Source organism: Lactuca serriola, chromosome 6 (genome assembly GCF_051521515.1).
Source record: "Lactuca serriola cultivar US96UC23 chromosome 6, Lser_US96UC23_V15, whole genome shotgun sequence".
NCBI classification, from domain to species: Eukaryota; Viridiplantae; Streptophyta; class Magnoliopsida; order Asterales; family Asteraceae; genus Lactuca; species Lactuca serriola.
Genome location: NC_136413.1, coordinates 120816193 through 120833382, shown reverse-complemented (window position 1 = coordinate 120833382; position 17190 = coordinate 120816193). Strand labels below are relative to the sequence as shown.

At 33.4% G+C, this 17190-nt stretch overlaps 1 protein-coding gene across 2 annotated transcripts; it reads left to right on the top strand.

Moving 5' to 3' along the window:
- The first annotated feature begins 4048 nt into the window (after window positions 1-4048).
- Window positions 4049-11657, top strand: LOC145056725 (ubiquitin-protein ligase). 2 transcript variants are annotated; one of them, XM_079004445.1, is made up of 19 exons: window positions 4049-4263; window positions 4378-4428; window positions 5117-5234; window positions 5376-5511; window positions 5989-6038; window positions 6321-6409; window positions 6532-6622; window positions 6951-6987; window positions 7087-7238; window positions 7316-7820; window positions 8836-9114; window positions 9224-9369; window positions 9533-9832; window positions 9906-10149; window positions 10245-10300; window positions 10468-10548; window positions 10614-10658; window positions 10753-10827; window positions 11249-11657. In XM_079004445.1, the coding sequence occupies exons 1-19, from the start codon at window positions 4067-4069 to the stop codon at window positions 11426-11428; spliced, it is 2832 nt and encodes a 943-aa protein (XP_078860571.1). In that variant the 5' UTR covers window positions 4049-4066; the 3' UTR covers window positions 11429-11657. The 2 variants fall into 2 exon arrangements, with proteins under 2 accessions (XP_078860571.1, XP_078860572.1); XM_079004446.1 differs by lacking the exons at window positions 4049-4263; window positions 4378-4428; window positions 5989-6038 and having other exon boundaries at window positions 5119-5234.
- The last annotated feature ends 5533 nt before the right edge of the window (window positions 11658-17190 follow it).

Genomic DNA, 17190 nt, shown 5'->3' with positions numbered 1-17190 from the left:
ACCCATCTCTTATTTTTGATTTACTTTTGGGTGATTGTTAAACATTACAAAACACACTTGTAATTAAATTCACTATGTAAATGAAATGGTTGTATGTTTCCTTGTTTTTACTATTATGCAATTGTGATGATACTGTACATGACGTCCTGCACCCCGAAACGTATTCCGCCGTTATCGGTTTTAGGGTGTGACAGTACGTGGTAGCGATGGTGGTGGGTGGTACGAGTGGTGATCTAAGGGTTCATATATAGTGTTAAAAAAAAGACAATATGACAATCTTCAACATTCCCACATAAAAAGAATTTTAATTCCCTCATCGGATGAAATTTAGTCTCCCTCAATGAAAGGAAAATTATACTAATTTAGGAATCTAATTCCTTTTATAAGCTTGAACCAAACATAAGAAAGTGTTGAAATTAGATTCCAATTCATTTTAATTCCAAAGGATTCCAGCAAACCAAACAACACCTAAAAGCAAAGTTTTATTTATTTATTTATTTGTTTTGCATAGATTTAGCCACATTACATATCCTAATTTGAAGTGTCGGTAGGGTTTTCCACCGACAACTTCAACCCTTTTAGTTAGGGGTGTTCGCGGTGCGGTTTGGTGCAGATTAGAGTTGAAACCGCAAACCGCACTGTACATGCGGTTTGAGTTTTTTGAAAACCGCAAACCACACCACAAAAGCTCTAAACCGCATTATACGGTGCGGTTTTATGCAGGCGGTTTGGACGGTTTATGCGGTTTGACAAGTTGTTTCAATTTATAACTTTGGTTGTTATTAATTACATTTAAACACTTTCAAAATTTATTAATTATATTGCATACCATTTAAAAGGCATAGATATTGCAAACAAAAAAACCACATGATGTTTTGCTAGGTTGTTATGACTTATGAAATTTGATATCATAGTCTTTTAAGTCTTTAATTACCATATTTAACCATCGTGATATGGAATAAAGTTATTGGACAGTATCAAGTATTTGGTGATTGGAAACTTTGATATATATATATATATATATATATATATATATATATATATATATATATATATATATATATATAGAATAAAGTTATTGGACAGTATCAAGTATTTGGTGATTGGAAACTTTGATATATATATATATATATACATGGCGTGGTGCGGTTTGAACTGCAGTTTGGTAATTATAAACCGCAAACTGCACAGCATAGTGCGGTTTGACAAAATTACGAACCGCAACCCGCACCGCGAAATTCTAAACCGCATTATGTGGTGCGGTTTGATGCGGTGTGGGCGGTTTGTGTGGTTTATGCAGTTTTTTGCACACCCCTACTTTTAGTTCGTGAAAGATACTTTCCACTCTTCTACTTTATAAAATGTCATTTTCACCCTTTAACTTTTAACTTTCTAAAATATTATTTTTACCTTTTTGTTTTCTAAATTTTTGTGTTTACTTCCCCGTAGTATATATAAGATGATTTTTAGTAGCCCTCAACTTTTAACATTTTATTTTGACCCTTAGACTTTCTTATCTTTGGTATTTACCACATCCACGACAACTTTGTAAAATATTACTTTGATCTTATCGACTTTGAACTTTGTAAAATGTCGCTTTCATCCATTCGATTTTTTTAAACTTTCGTTTTTACCTCATAATATATAATTAGATTTTCTTTAATAATTTCTTTCATTAACTTAAAAAGCTAATTTATTACGTTCTTATTTGTATGCATGTGCCCATATAATTTCAATGTGGTCAACGTTTAGACGTATACCTACTTTCTAAACTTTAATGTTTATCCCCTTACAATCCCTCAACTTGTATGATGTCATTTTAACTCAATCAGCTTTAAACTTTATAAAATATAGCTTTCACCCTCTCGACTTTCTAAACTTACGTGTTTACCCCCCACCACCCATACACACACACACACACCGTAATATATATAAATTATAATCTATTTTCCTTAATAAAAATTGAGTTATTGTCATTGTTTCCCAACAAACTTTAGTACATTGGTTTAAAGAGTCCCTCGTGACTTTTTTTTTGCATTTGAGGGGCATGTACTTGTATGTTTATGTTTTAAAAGGCCATTTTGAAAATTTTGAAGGGTCTCCCGGTGACACCCAACCTATCTTGCATTTTGTCAATTCAAAGTCATTGCCATCTAGATTAAATAAGTCCAGGTCATTGCTACGTAGATGTGATAATGTTTACCCTAGTTTTTCATTTGGGCCATCCTATCTTGGAGCGAATTGGTACTCTTGTTCCCTTCTCCACATCTCACGCTCCAGATTTCACTATCTCCCTCCACCTAATTTGCGACTGTGGTGACTGTAACTGGGTTAATCGTCGACATTACTGGACCATGGAGAGAACTAAACCCAACAGTTGTAGTGGAAGTGTGGCGGTTTTCAGTGGAGGTTCGTGAAGTTCAGGCAAATTTGAGGAGTATCGGCTATGAGAAGAAGAGGAAACGCCCTGTTGGGGTTCGCTTTTGTCGTTGGTGCTTGCGATGATACGAATCTGAGCTTGAGCTTTGGTGCTTGCGATGATACGAGGTTAGTAAACTGTTCTGATAGGGGAGTTCTGATGGCTATCAAGAAATTCAACCTAAAACACTTCAAATAAATAGTGTTTCTCGACTATCAAACACTAGTCAACACCCCAAATCCAAATGAATGTGATGTCACATGGAGATTTCGGAATCGGAAAGAGAAATCATGGAGAAGGTATAGAGATTTATGAAGTTTCAAGATCGAATTCACCGATTCCTTCACTTACAAAGTAATCAGAGCAAAAGGATGACATTCCAGTGTCAATGCACGTCGTCCCCGGTGAACCCCATTCGGAAAAGGTGGAGGTTTGTTGGAGGATTGACCTGCGTCAATGTCTACCTGAGAAACTGCCATCGACAAATCAAACCCATAGCCGGAACCGTCTTCAACCTACTCTCCGGAAATTGCAGCGCCAACGACGTCACATGATTCACCTTGTTCTGCCACATCGGAGATGTTGGAGGGGACATCGGTGGAGTTGAACCAAGCGCCAATGGGCTCATCGAACCCATTTCCATTAAATTAACAGTAACATATCTTGATTTTGGAGAAGGAAGAGTTGATCCGGTAGAAGCGTACACTAGCCGGAGGTCTTCCACCCTATGAGCAAAATTGAAACCTTAATCATGTGTTGCACTTGATGGTCTTTGTACCTATGAATTTTCTCAGCATGAATGAAGCCATGATTCAAACACTCCATGTGTATATTCACACGAAGAAGAAAAAAGATCATTAGAACAAAGAAACGTGTATGTATAGGTTAAGAAGAAAGGGTCAAAGAGATGTGGATGGTTAACCCTATTCCTGCAAGTCTATCATTGAGTCGACTCATTAGTGAGTCTATGTTGACTCACTGGGTTATATGTATTCATTAACCTGCTTACTTGACAAGTAACTAGGCAGGAATACCGGCTAAAATGGTAAAAGGACATTTTCAAACGGTAAAACACAAGTACGTGCCCCTTAAATGTAAAAAATAGTCACGAGTGACCATTTAAACCAATATACGAAAGTTTGTTGGGCTAAAATGGTAAAAGGACATTTTCAAACGGTAAAACACAAGTACGTGCCCCTTAAATGTAAAAAATAGTCACGGGCGACCGTTTAAACCAATATACGAAAGTTTGTTGGGCCACAATGACAATAACCCATAAAAATTTGTTGCATTTCCGCTGGCAACTTCCAACCCTTTATTTTGTAAAATGCTACTTTCTACTCATCTACCCTGTAAAATGTTATTTTTCACCACATGTTTGCTAAATAATATGTATATGTTTTACATATGCTCAAATACATTGCCGTCATCACAACATGATGTAGGCTAGGACACGTGGTCAATGGTTTAATGTCATTTAGAATTAAAAATTTTATAGGGACGATGAATGTTACCATACAAAAGAACTGGACTAAATCCATATAATATATAACCACATGGACTACAACTGTAATTTACTTCAAAATTTAATTTGATTGAAATCTCTTGTTTCTGAGGCATTTAGAAATCGCAGGTCAATAGCAGTCCATGGCGTCCCTGGTTCAAGAAGACGGTAGCGACGATGTGATGGTAGTTCTCACATGCATAGATCGTAACGAGCAGGATGATTTTAGTCACAATCAAGATGAAGATGCTGTTATGATATCAACCGTCGATGTTTATAATTGGAACTTTCCGTCAATTCTTAAACACAGAACAATCAAAGTTAAAGCTCAAAGAAACAGGCAAACCTATGATTTTTAGTTTCGATTTTGTTTATCTGATTAAATTTTATTTTTTTCTTGAAAATTTAACTCTACTGAGCTTATATTGTCCCGTCTATGTACTCAATTTTACAGGCTCATTGAACATTCTTCCTATTTCCATGGACTTCTAGGAGGAAACTTCGGGTAATTCTGTTTTTCTTCGCCTATCTCTTACTTTGATTTTACTCTGAAGCTTAACAAGTAATTAACATTTCTAAATTGTACTTGTGCTTTGTTGCTAAACAAGCTTGAGTTTATGTTTAGCTTGTTTTCTTCTTTTTATTTTTCTCCTGTAGATAGATCGGTTAATTTTGGAAATCGATTGCTAATAAAGTTGTGGAGAATACTAATCAGTAAAGTGTGTTATGCTCCCAATTCAGAGAAAAAGAGTACTTACATCATCTTGGAAACTTAACATTCTTTTCTTCAAATTCAGATTGACATGTAGGTTCTTAGCATCCAATTCCAAAATTTCCTGATGTTTAGTTTTTAGTGTACATTATTCTTACAACAGTAAATCTGGCTACTTCTTTTGGAATGTAGCAAGATAATGTTGATTACTTGGATGTGAAGAAAGCTATCAATTAATAAGTGTCTTAAAAAGTTATGGATAGTTCATATACTTTAACATTTACCTCAATAATTGATTTTGTTAACCAAACTCCTTAACTGATAACCCAGATGTGATTTTTTGACCCTAAATAAATGATCAGAAAACCAGGATCCTGATTGATTTACCAAACACTCAACTGATTATTGCATATTAAGATAGCAACAGAAGTTTGAATGCACATGATATAACATTTATCTTATTTTTTTTATTTATCATCAGCAATCTAGACCTTGAAATCCTAGTTCAGTGGAACCAGCCAACATTTTTAAGTCTCCTGGCTTCATTGTTTGGTTCACCAGTGGATGTTACTTCTGAAAGTTTCCTTTCTCTATTTGAGGTATAAATTCGATTGTTTTTGAACAATCAAATTAATTTTTTCACCTCATAGTTTCCATATTCTGCTACCATATATTCTTTTGTCTTCCCCTAAGTTTAAACAGTTTGTATATTGTAAAAGAGATAATTTGTTGTTTTGCAGGGTGCACTTTATTTTGGTATGGAAACGATTATCTCAAAATGCATGATGTGGCTGACTAAGGCAATATCAGTAAATGGAGTTCCCTTGCTACAACTTAATGATCTTCTCAGTATCTGGGAATTTGGGTCTGAACTCGGTGAGTTTATAAAATAAGCCTTAACTTGTGAGAATTGCTTCATAATTAGATGACATTGCTATAATTTGGTATATTTTCCAAAGTAAAATACTGTAATATGAAGAAGTGAAAGTAGGATGCTATACTATAGTACTATTCTTGCATTTAACCCTTTTGCAAAATTAGATACTTAGGCTCAAGTAAAGCAAAACTTAAGTTTATGAATTCAAAAGAGCAAGAAATTACCTTTTTGGATTTGGGAGTGTAGACTAACATGGCTTTACTAATTAAGGGCATGATAAGACTTAGGTTTTTCTTTCAGTTTAGTATGTATTTGTCATACATACGTAATGCATGAATCATGAAATGATTTTATTGATGTTTTGTAGACTTAATTAGGTACCAACATTGGTTTACTCCTATTTAATATTGATAGAAATCATTGATTCACAAGATGTTGTTCTTATGCCTGATAAGCTGAAGTTTTATGCATTGCAGTGAACAACTATCTTCCTGAACTATGTACAACTTATATTGCAAAGAACTTTGTACGTACATTCACTTATCCAATCCTCCACATCTGCTTTAGTCATGTATCTTAGATAAGGGTAGTATTGGAAATTCTGTAAATGAAAAGCATCTTATTAGTGGAGGGTAATTTAGGTAGTATTTTGCTTAATATAGTTTGTTATTTTGATTATTGCTTATCCATTCAGTGAAGCTTTGATTTTCTGTTCTTGTTTCGATTTCATATTCTTAATCAGTTCATAGCATCATGTTGAACTACTGATATTTATTAATTTATTAATGCAAAATATTTGTTTTTGCAGATTTGGGCCATGTCATGTAGTTCTTTTGTTGATGTTCCATATGATTTGTTGCTTTCTAGCACAAAGCATCCCAATTTGACTGTAGATAGGTTGGTTTATATGTATTATAACATTTCAATTTTTTGAAAAACATTCTTAGAGCCGAATTCCCCTTTATTGTTTCATAATGTAAAAGGAACATATTAATTAATAATGTTCTTGATATCCTCAGTGAAATGCAGCTTTGTGATGCACTTCTCATATGGATTTCTGCTAACAAAGGACAATATACTGAAGATTGCTATATCAACCTTTTGAAACAGGTATAGAATAACATCTTATTTGTTTACATTTTTTTTAGAAACATATCACCAGTTTTTCCACTTGCATCACCATTTATTTATTGGAACTTGATGTTAATGAATTGTTGTAAACTGTATCTTAAAGTATTTTATTCAAGAAATAGCAACATACTCAAAGTATAATGCACTAATAGGAAAAAAAGTTGAAAGTAAAATGCTATAATGGGGTTGATTTTTCAAAGTACAACGCCTTAATACACAAATAAATAAAAACACATTGCTATTTCTTGCATTTAGCCATTTATTATATGTATGTCTTTTGATGCACTCACCTTTTGTGTATTTACAGATCCGTATTAGTCTCTTGCCTCTGTGGTTTGCTTTTGGTATGTTCAAAATCTCTCAGGTTATCTAAAAAATACAATGATTTAGTGAACATTCATCTCTATGTTTATAAAATAGATGAAATCTGATTGGTTTTTTAGGGAAAAAGACCTATGAGTCCTTATCCATGTGTTGCAATGAAAGCTATAGTGGAGTTATTACCCTTCTGAAACAACCTTTTACACCTCGTATGAATGCTCTACAAGACAATGAGTTGCTTAATCTTAGAATTCGTTTGACTGAGTTGACTCAGGTGTGTATATATTATATAACTCATTTAGATAAAATGATTTGCTACTTATTTGATACAAATCTATGTCTTTTTTGCAGCGAGTGGATGTTTCGTGTTGTACACAAATGAATCCTGCAATTCTTCTTTTGTCAGTGCTTCCATTTTCCCTAAACTTGGAACCTCAATTGAGGATAAAATTTGAAAAATCACTCATCAATCATGAAAGTATAAATGCTTTTCCATGGACAAAATGGTCAAACTTGACCTTTGAAGCTGTTCATGAGATTGATATCTCCAATTGTCCCATGCTACCTCTTAAAGTTGCCATTGACATCATCAGCTACTCATTTCCATCATTGAGAAAGCTTAAGGCTGCTAATCATTTAAGCTTCAAGACTTTAGATGTAATGCAGTTAGTGAAGAAATGTCCTTTACTTTGTGATATTGACTTAACTGTGGATGTGAGTCCAGTAATTCCAACCCAAGTCTCAATTTTATCCTCATTTCTTCCTGCTATTATCCCCCGATCATTTTCCATACATTGGCATAGTAATCACTCCAATATTACAAAGCTTATACTAGAGGGCAGAAATGACATTGAAGGTATTACACTGTCTATACACTTAGGCTATGTTTGGCGTACTAGCTGAAAAGCTAGCTGTTAGCTGAGAAGCTAGCCGATAGCTGAAAAGCTAGTTGTTAAATAAAAAGCTAGCTGATAGCTGAAAAACTAGCTGATAAAAAACAACGTTTGGTAAAACTAGCTGAAAGCTAGCTGAAATATATAAAATTACATAAAAGGACATGTAAGAGTATGCGTTTCTACAATTAATTAAGCGGTGTATTTGGAAAATTTTAAAAAAGCTCCTAAAAAGCTAGTCTAAGTAGCTTTTCAAAAAGCTAGCTTATAAGCTCTTTTTTAACTTACCAAACACGACAACATAAAAAAGCTCGAAAATAAGCTAGCTGTGGCGCGCCAAACACAGTCTTAGAAACAAAGTCATTAAATAGTAACAAGTTTCACATTTGTTTTGTTCCTTTCTGAAATTTTGTATTTTGACTATTTTCTTTCTAAAGTGTTGTTTGGAGAAATGATTTAAAAAGGTATTTGAGAAAATGATGACAAACTTGTGGAAATGAATGGAAAAATAAAGAAGGGGAAAAAGCCTCATTTTTTAGACTTTCTCTATCATTAAGTCGTTCTTTCTATATAAAGTCAAAAAGAAATTCATGTATATATGCTTAAGGTGTTTTTTCTTTTTCACTTAATCTTCACATAATGACTTAATGGGTTAAGCCAAAAATACATGGCTTAATGGGTTAAGAAACCACGCTTTACCTATTTACCCTTCTTTTTTCCTCCCAACTCTTCTCATGTTAAAATTATGAATATCGTTAAAATTGATAATTATTATATATATTTTTTTAATATGCAAGGACAAAGTGGTCATTTAGATTTTAGTCTCATTCAGATAGTTTATTCAGTCTAGAAAAAAAAACAGGCCTTATGTGTACACCACTATCCAATGTTTTCACAATCCACAATTCAATTTGTTCCATTTGTTTTGGGGTCCTTTTGGTCAATTTGCTTACTTATCCTCTCAACTTTTTTTCCCAGATTTTGACCTCCGAGCTATATCTAATATCTGTGTTTCAATAAGTTACATAAGCCTTAGAGGTTGTACTTCAGTGAGTGATGTTGGCATATCTTCTCTTATATCCAAATGTTTGAAGCTAAACTCCATTGTGGCATGTGACACTTCTTTTGGACAACAATCCGTTTTGGCTCTTTGCTCTTCAAATGCTTCTTATGATCATCATCCTTCTGTTAAACACAGTGGAAGGAATATTCCCCATGGTTGTAATCTTCAAATGCTTCACATTGGTGGATGCAAAGGTGGACCCACATAACACTTTTTGTCAACTACAATTAGGTTTTGAGTAGTAAATTATATATTTTTTTTGGAATGGAGTTGAGACAAATGTGATCTTTGTGTCTTAAACAGGCATCAACCTGAGTTGTTTTTCAAAGCTTATGTCTCAAGCATACATGCTGAAGAATCTTTGCTTGAGGGATACTGAAGTGGTTGATGATGTCCTTTTTAATTTCCTTGGTTCTTCATTAGAAGTGCTTGATGTTTCTAACACAAAGGTACTTACATAAACATTGTTAAGAAAAAACTTCATTCTTTTACTTGTTTTTTATTTGTTAGTTTTCATTTTCAAATACACTTCTTTGAATCATGCATCTGTATTGCAGATAAATCTTGTTTAGATACTTATTATTAAAGATATAACTCATTTCTGAATTTCAGGTTTCAAGTGCTGTTTTGGCTCATGTTATTGGCAGAAATCCTGGTTTAAAATGCTTAAAAACAAGAGGATGCAACAACTTGTTGCATAAGGAAACCAAAAACCTTTTCTTTGAAGTTTGCAAATTAGAGGAAATTAGTGTTGGGTGGGGATTTTCATATTTTTCTCTTCAAAATTTAAAGCCTTCACTTTCATCTCTTAAAGAAATAGAAGTGGGATTGGGTGCATCCTTAGGTCAAGAAGGACTGAAATGGCTTCCTGGAATTTCTCCTTCACTGGAGTCTGTGGTTCTCTATTTTCAGGTATATATATATAATCATTGTTATATTCAATGGTTAGAATGAGGAGGGCATTTATGTCTTTTACACATGGCAGGTGATTTCAGATGATATCATAATAAATATGCTGGAATCACTGAAACATCTGAAATCATTTTCACTGTGTCATTGTCTTGGTGAGATATCTTCATTGGGTTTTAAAGTGAGGATGCCAAATTTGAGAAAGATTAGACTTGAAAGGGTAGCACCATGGATGAACAATGTTGACTTGGTCAACCTGACTCACAATTGTGCAAACTTGATTGAGCTCTCATTGCTTGGATGCCCACTTCTGAATTCGGGTTTGTAGTCTGAATATGCTTGTTTCATGAAAAGGGTATAATTGTCTTTAAACTACATCTTCTTCAAACCTGTTTTTGTTTTTTTGTGTATGTAGAATCACAAAAGATTATTTCTAGTGGGTGGCCAGGCTTGATCTCTATCCATCTGGAGGTTTGCAACTAATATTATATCATAAAAAAAGTGTTTAAAAAATTTAAATTCTTTAAGTTCATTTAATTTTTTTGTGAATATATCCATGAGGTTAAAAACTCAATTTATATACAAAGCAGTCTACCTAAATATTACTTGTCACTGATTCTTGTTAATATCTTTTTCAGGAATGTGGAGAAGTGACCAAAAATGGTGTTGTGTCTCTTTTTGACTGTTTTGCCCTTGAAGATATCTTGTTGCGCCACAATGTAAGCCACTTCTAGAAGATAATAGTCACATGTATTCAACTCTCAAGTTTAACATTTGATTGCAGGGGTCTGGGATTCAGAAAGGTTTTATTCATGAAGCTGTAACCAAGGTATATAATCACACTGTTTTTTTTTTTTTTTCTATACAATAATACAGACATTTTAGCCTTGTAATCAATCTTATGTTGAAAATTAATAAAACAGCTGCCAATGCTCCGGAAAATCTCCCTTGATATATGTGATGCAAAGGACAGAGACAAAGACTTTGACATTCCTGAGGTAAGTTACCCTCCACAACATTATTTTCTTTCAAGGGTATTCTAGTCATTTCACTAGTAGTAATTATGTGCCAATTTAATCCTTGCAAAATTCATAGGACAGAAATTTCTTAGTTGACCATCAACTTGTTTGACCTGTTCCATTTTCAGTCAAGTTTTTGAATTTTACCCTTTTGACTATTTGGATATAAATTATTGGGAAAATTACTAAAAAAACACCTGTACTGAATTCTTTATTAAGCGTTACAACAATACACCATTGAAAAAGATTTAATCCAAATAAACTCCCTAACATTAAAACAGCTAAGTGATAAAATAAGAACATGCAAATAAGTTGGTTGACAAATCATGGCATAAACCCTTGACTAAAAACAGTTGAAGTTTAATTTGATGGATTGGTGGTTATATTTTATATAATGTAGGTTGACAATCGGCACTTCTTAAGTCATGTAAAAATAGCAAGATGTAAATCTCATACTCATAGATGCATTTTTGATCCACAACATGTTCGAGCTTCCACAGTGTCGATACATCGAGAAACATTGGTTCTTGTGTGGGATAGCAAACACCTCACCACAACTCTTGTCAAGGAAAGGGTCTAGCATTTGTATGATAAAATTAATGATTAGATTGATTTTTTACCATGTGTTTTCTAGATAAAAATATTAATGAGGCTTAAAAAACATTTGAGAAAATGCAAACTCTTAGAATATAAAAAGGCATCATTTGTTATTGGACATGTATGTAGTGTAGTTTTTTTGGTCCCTGGGTAGTCGATTTATACAACCACATGTTAAATTATTAAAAAAAATTGTCCGTTATTTCTTGTAACATTCGTCTCCTTGTTGATAAATAACCCGTTTTCTTTGTATCTTTCCTCCCCTTCTTATCTCTTCTATGGAAACTCTTAAATTAAATGATTTTAACCAAAATTCTAAAAAGCAAATCTAAATTTAATACAAAACAAAATTATAATAAAAATAAAAACCCATCTTTATAATCTCAAGTAGACAAAGATAACTAGTTAAGCTCGAAAAGGGAAAAAATGAATGATGCATGTGTAAATGAGGTGGAAAATCAAAGCTTTGGAAACAACTAGTTAGGATGAGTGGAATCACATTCTAACCGTAAAAATGTTACTCATTAAAGAAATTGTAAACTGCATCATTTAAGAAGCAAACATCGAACCTTAGGGCCCATTACATGGGAGGTCAATCGTAGAGTACTAGCAATAAATGAGAGGTTAATTGCTAGTCATTAGTATTGGCTTTATTGCCACTATGAGGTTTCACTTTTGGATTTGCAAAACAACTTCTAACTCTTTGAGGTGTTAGACGTTAGCTCGTATACCATGTTAAAGATGGACTCCTTTATATTCTTTCCAAAAAAGCCTTAGATAAAAAAGGTGGATGTGGCATTAGTGCGACTCCAACCTATTTATCTTTCGTCGATTGGAATGTCCAACATCACACATTAGATTATGACGCACCTTGTAGTGAAACTTCACTTCCTACGTATGTGTGTGTGTGTATATATATACATACACACATACACACACACACACTCACGTAGGCTTAGGTTATTTTGTTTTTACTAACTATTATGTGCCAGAATGCACAGATCTGGACCAACGGATGAATACAATCAAAGGTCATGATCTGAGTGTTTATGATATTACAATAGGGTAACATGTATCATATAATCACACAAATTTCAGCAAAAGGGTATTTTGGTCAATTAACCTATTTTAAAAAAGGGAATTTTCGAATTTTAAGGGATCATTAATTCCCTTATTTTTAAAAATCTGAATTTTTTAAATTAATTATAGTTAAATTTTAATATTATTTTTAACAATAACCGATTTTATTATGTCAAAATGATAAAAAAGTCAACCATAAACTAGTAAATATATTTTGTGGTTTTATTCTTGCAGAATATAGTTTCATTCAAGATATTAATAAGAATAACATTTTGTAAAGAATATGAATCTTATTCTTTAATAATCACTATTTACATTCATCCGTAAAGAATAAGATTATAAATAATTATTAAATTCATTCTAAAAAAATTATAACTAATAATGGTTTAAGGATTACATTTATTCTTAAAGATTAAAGCTAAAAATGGTTAAAAAAGAAAAAACATCAAAATATAACAAAAACACTAATCCATTCCGAAAGAATATTATGGTTAAAAAACAATTTATAAATTCTGACAGAATACATTCTACTAGAATACATTATCGTTCTCCATGTTTTCTTCATTTTCCACATTAATGACAACTTCTTCAAAACCTAAATTCACAACAAAAAAACATAATCAACTTTCAAATATTAAAATTTTTAGTGCATTAAATAGAATAAAACAATAAATTCTTATAGAATGTGATATACATTCAAATAGAATATAACTATAATTTCTATAAACCAACATTAACAATCATCCATAAACTTGCAATGTATATTATTCTGAAAGAATATAATGTTTCATTATTTAAGATGTCATTCTAGAAGAATCAAGTATCAAGAACAAATGGAAAATCAAGAACAATCAAGTATCAACAACAAATCGAAAATCAAGAACAATCTACCATACAAAAAAATCGAAATCCTCCATGATTTCGATTCAGTGATACTACATAATTTAACACTTTTGACAAACAAACAAAGCTGACCACCTAATTATGTGAGAATAACATTAGGTGAGAATAATATTCTGTAAGAATATCATTTTATGATAATGCATTTTATGACTTTGTTTACAAATTTCTGGTTTTTGATTTATTTTACACACTACAAAACAGTGCAAAATTTTTTCAATGGGCCAATTGAAATTCTAGAAGCAATGTAATTTTGACTCAAAGTATCTTCATTTGCTTTATTCCACATCAATTAAATAGAACCAGTAACAGGGGTACTTTACAATTTACATTGGCCGCATTGTCAACAAAAAAATAAATATATACTTTTAATAATTCAATTGAGTTTCATGTTGATCAACAATTTAGAATAAAGAGTTTTTACTATGACATCCCCATTTTCACGGCCAGAAAAGACCGATTTTGTTTATGCTTTATAAAAATCAGAGTACTTTTAATAAAAATGTTGCGGAATTTGTTCCCAAAAAAACACGATAAATACGTTATTAAAACATTCTCGAAGAAACGTATTTTATTCATTTTAAAACATTTGGGATGTCATTGTCAATACAAAAACATAAGCATAAACAGAACTTACATTTATTTACACTAGTGATCTACATCTCTTTAATCTCTCAGTATAATGTGACTTCATATCAACACCTGTGATATAAATAAACTGAGTGGGTCAGGTTGGGAAACCTGGTGAGTACATAGGGCTTTCAACCCACAATAATATAATTATTATGTTGAAACAATCAAGCAATTAAACCCAATTACCCATCCCCATTATCTTCTTTACTCTTAAGGATCTACCCTAAGAATCATCTATTTCTCGTTCATTCATTCCTAAGGATTATCCTAAGGAATCGGCACGAAGTCCATCGTTACCAAAGCTTATAGATTACAACTGGTGAACACGTAGTCCAAAACATCTGGTAAACACTTAGTTCAAAAGTAACTAGTGAACACACACTTAGTTCAAAATACCTAGTGAACACACTCAGTTCAAAGATACGTAGTGAACACACTCAGTTCAAAGATACCTAGTGAACACACTCAGTTCAAAATACCTAACGAGCACCTAGTTCAAAAACACCTACATGTTACGAGCTTACTAGAGTTCCACCGGACCGTCTATTATCGCCCATGGTCATCATTTATACTCCACTAGATGACTGGATCACTGACAATATTGATGTCTCCCAACGTGTTATCACAAAACAACTATTTCATCTACCCATGTTTTACCCAACACATGTTGTAGATATAAAATACATATATAGTTTAAATCATTTAAAACATGTATAAAAATCTTTCACCCGGCATAGACAGCAAGTATTCAGACAATATGCACACACAGCATGTAATTTATATTAAAATACTTCATATCTATGTGTAAGATGAAAGGGACTATGCACTCACTTGATAAGGTGGTGACTCGTCACTCGGACAGCACTTCGATACTCTCAAAACAATTACCCCTTGACGAAACCTAGTATAAATACCACTAGGGTTTAGTCTAACGATAACCGCGAAAAATTAATAGTCTAGCTATTATTATTATTATTATTATATAAGCGTTAAATAACACTCAATATAACTCATAATAATAGCCCAAATACTCATTATAAGTTCTTAATAACGTTACTATATTAAAACATAAGTTATATTAAAGATAGGGTAGGCATAGCTCACTTACAGCGGGTTTTCTCGAAAACCGGGTTTCGCTGGAGCAGCGTTCCCGAGCCGAAAGGCTCTTTTCTCGGGACTCCGGGAGCCTCGGGGCTTCCTTCGGGTGCTAGGGGGTTTACCTAGGCTTTTAGGGGGGTTAAGGAGGCTAGAGAGAGAGAGTATAGAGAGAGAAAGAAGAGGGTTGAGGGGTGAGGAAATGAGGGAACCCGACACCTCTATTTATAGGGGTGCTGACTGACCTACTCGCCGATTTGGTGCATGTGGCAACCTTCTGGTGGTGCCACGTGTCCAATTCTGGTGGTGCCACGTCACCCCTATCGCGTATCAACCTTCAAACTTAGAAAAATCATAACTCTCGCATACGAGCTCCGTTTTTGACGTTCTTTATATCCACGCGTAGGTAAAATCAAGATCTACAACTTTCGTTTAGACTACGTCAGCTAATTCTCGACCGATCTTAAATTTAACAGTAGGAGGCGTTTAGACTGTTAAATGACCGCGAAGAATCCGTAACTCCTTCATACGGACTCCGTTTTCGTCCATCTTTTTACCGTTGAGTTCCTATTAATGAGATCTTCAACTCTCATTTAGGTCGCGTAAGCAAAAAACCGCTCGAACTAAAATTCGAGTTTCGGGCCGTGCACTGCTAAGCCGAATCTTAGAAAAATCATAACTTCCTCATACGAAGTCAGATTTAGGCGTTCTCTTTATGGATTTTCTCGGTTTAACATATTCTACGACTTTCGTTTAGATCAATAAGGCTAAAAAGTCCTCCATCGTAAAGTCACTATTTACGTCTCTCGGTGCCGTGCCGGTTTTGCCGTAAAACTTCGGCGGGTCATAACTTCTTCATTATAACTTGGATTTCGGCGTTCTTTATATGTACGAAAACCTTGAGACATATTCTGCAACTTGGTTAATACTATTTGTTATAAATAATCTTTTGCTGAAATGTCGTTTTCGACACTTATTTCCTCTAAATTAACTAGCCAGGATCTGCGGGCGTTACATTTACTTTACATCAATCTAATTGTAGAAGGAGAATCAATATTGAAGATGCGACCAACAAAAAACCGATTTGAGATTTATTTTAAAATAATATTTGAGTAAAAATTGCATCCCGATAACATCAATGTTTAACCGATTCTTTTTTGATTTGCGATGATTGATTCAAAGGAAGAACGAATAGAGGCAATATAATAAGGGAATGAAGTTGTCGGATGTAATGGTTCGATTGTACCCTTTCCTCCACATATTTTATTATTTGCAGGTTTGATTTGTTTCGTGGAGTGGTAATGGACGATGGTGGATGTTGTCAGCAATTGTGATGAACACGATGAAGGGTTCCACAAAGGGGATCGATGGTATATAGGGTATTGCGACTGAAGAATAACAGATTCTGGTGAAGACGTGAGATAAAAGAGAGAGATTAGGTCAAACCTAATTATTTTGTTTCCTTAATTGAACGGATTTAATTAAATGATCCTATTAATTGAATGTGTCAAAAACCCAGAAATACCCTTTTGAATTAATTAATTATTTAATTATTTGCTAAATTGTGATTAGTGCATTTAGAAACACAAGAGTTGTTAGAAACATTTGAACCTAGCTCTCTCTCTCTCTATATATATATATATACATATATATATATATATATATATATATATATAGGGAGAGAGAGAGAGAGAGAGGAATGATCATTTGAGAATTTATAGTTTCCCGAGAACCCGAGAACTAAAAGTGGATCGTCGGATTAAAAAAGTTAAGGGTTAAGATATTTTATGGCACTTTTGTAAATAAATGGGAAAATTAAACACGGGGGTATGGTTCTGAAATTAATCTAAGGGCATTTGTGGTACTGAAAAATCATTCCCCCAAATCAATCGATGCCCTCTTTCTCTCAAATCCATCGATCATCTTCGTCTTGTCATCCTCTTTCTTTTATAGCTTCATCGTCGATCGTTGCCCAAGAACCAGCATCCGAAATCTATGGTTTCCTCCGTCAACTGTCTCTATTAATTGAATCAAGTA

Bases quoted from the DNA above. Each gene is read 5' to 3' on its own strand.
- LOC145056725 (XM_079004445.1), top strand. From the start codon at position 4,067: ATGGCGTCCCTGGTTCAAGAAGACGGTAGCGACGATGTGATGGTAGTT. The intron at 6,039-6,320 runs GTACGTACATTC...TTGTTTTTGCAG, and splicing joins CTTATATTGCAAAGAACTTT to ATTTGGGCCATGTCATGTAG. The intron at 10,301-10,467 runs GTTTGCAACTAA...TATCTTTTTCAG, and splicing joins TGATCTCTATCCATCTGGAG to GAATGTGGAGAAGTGACCAA.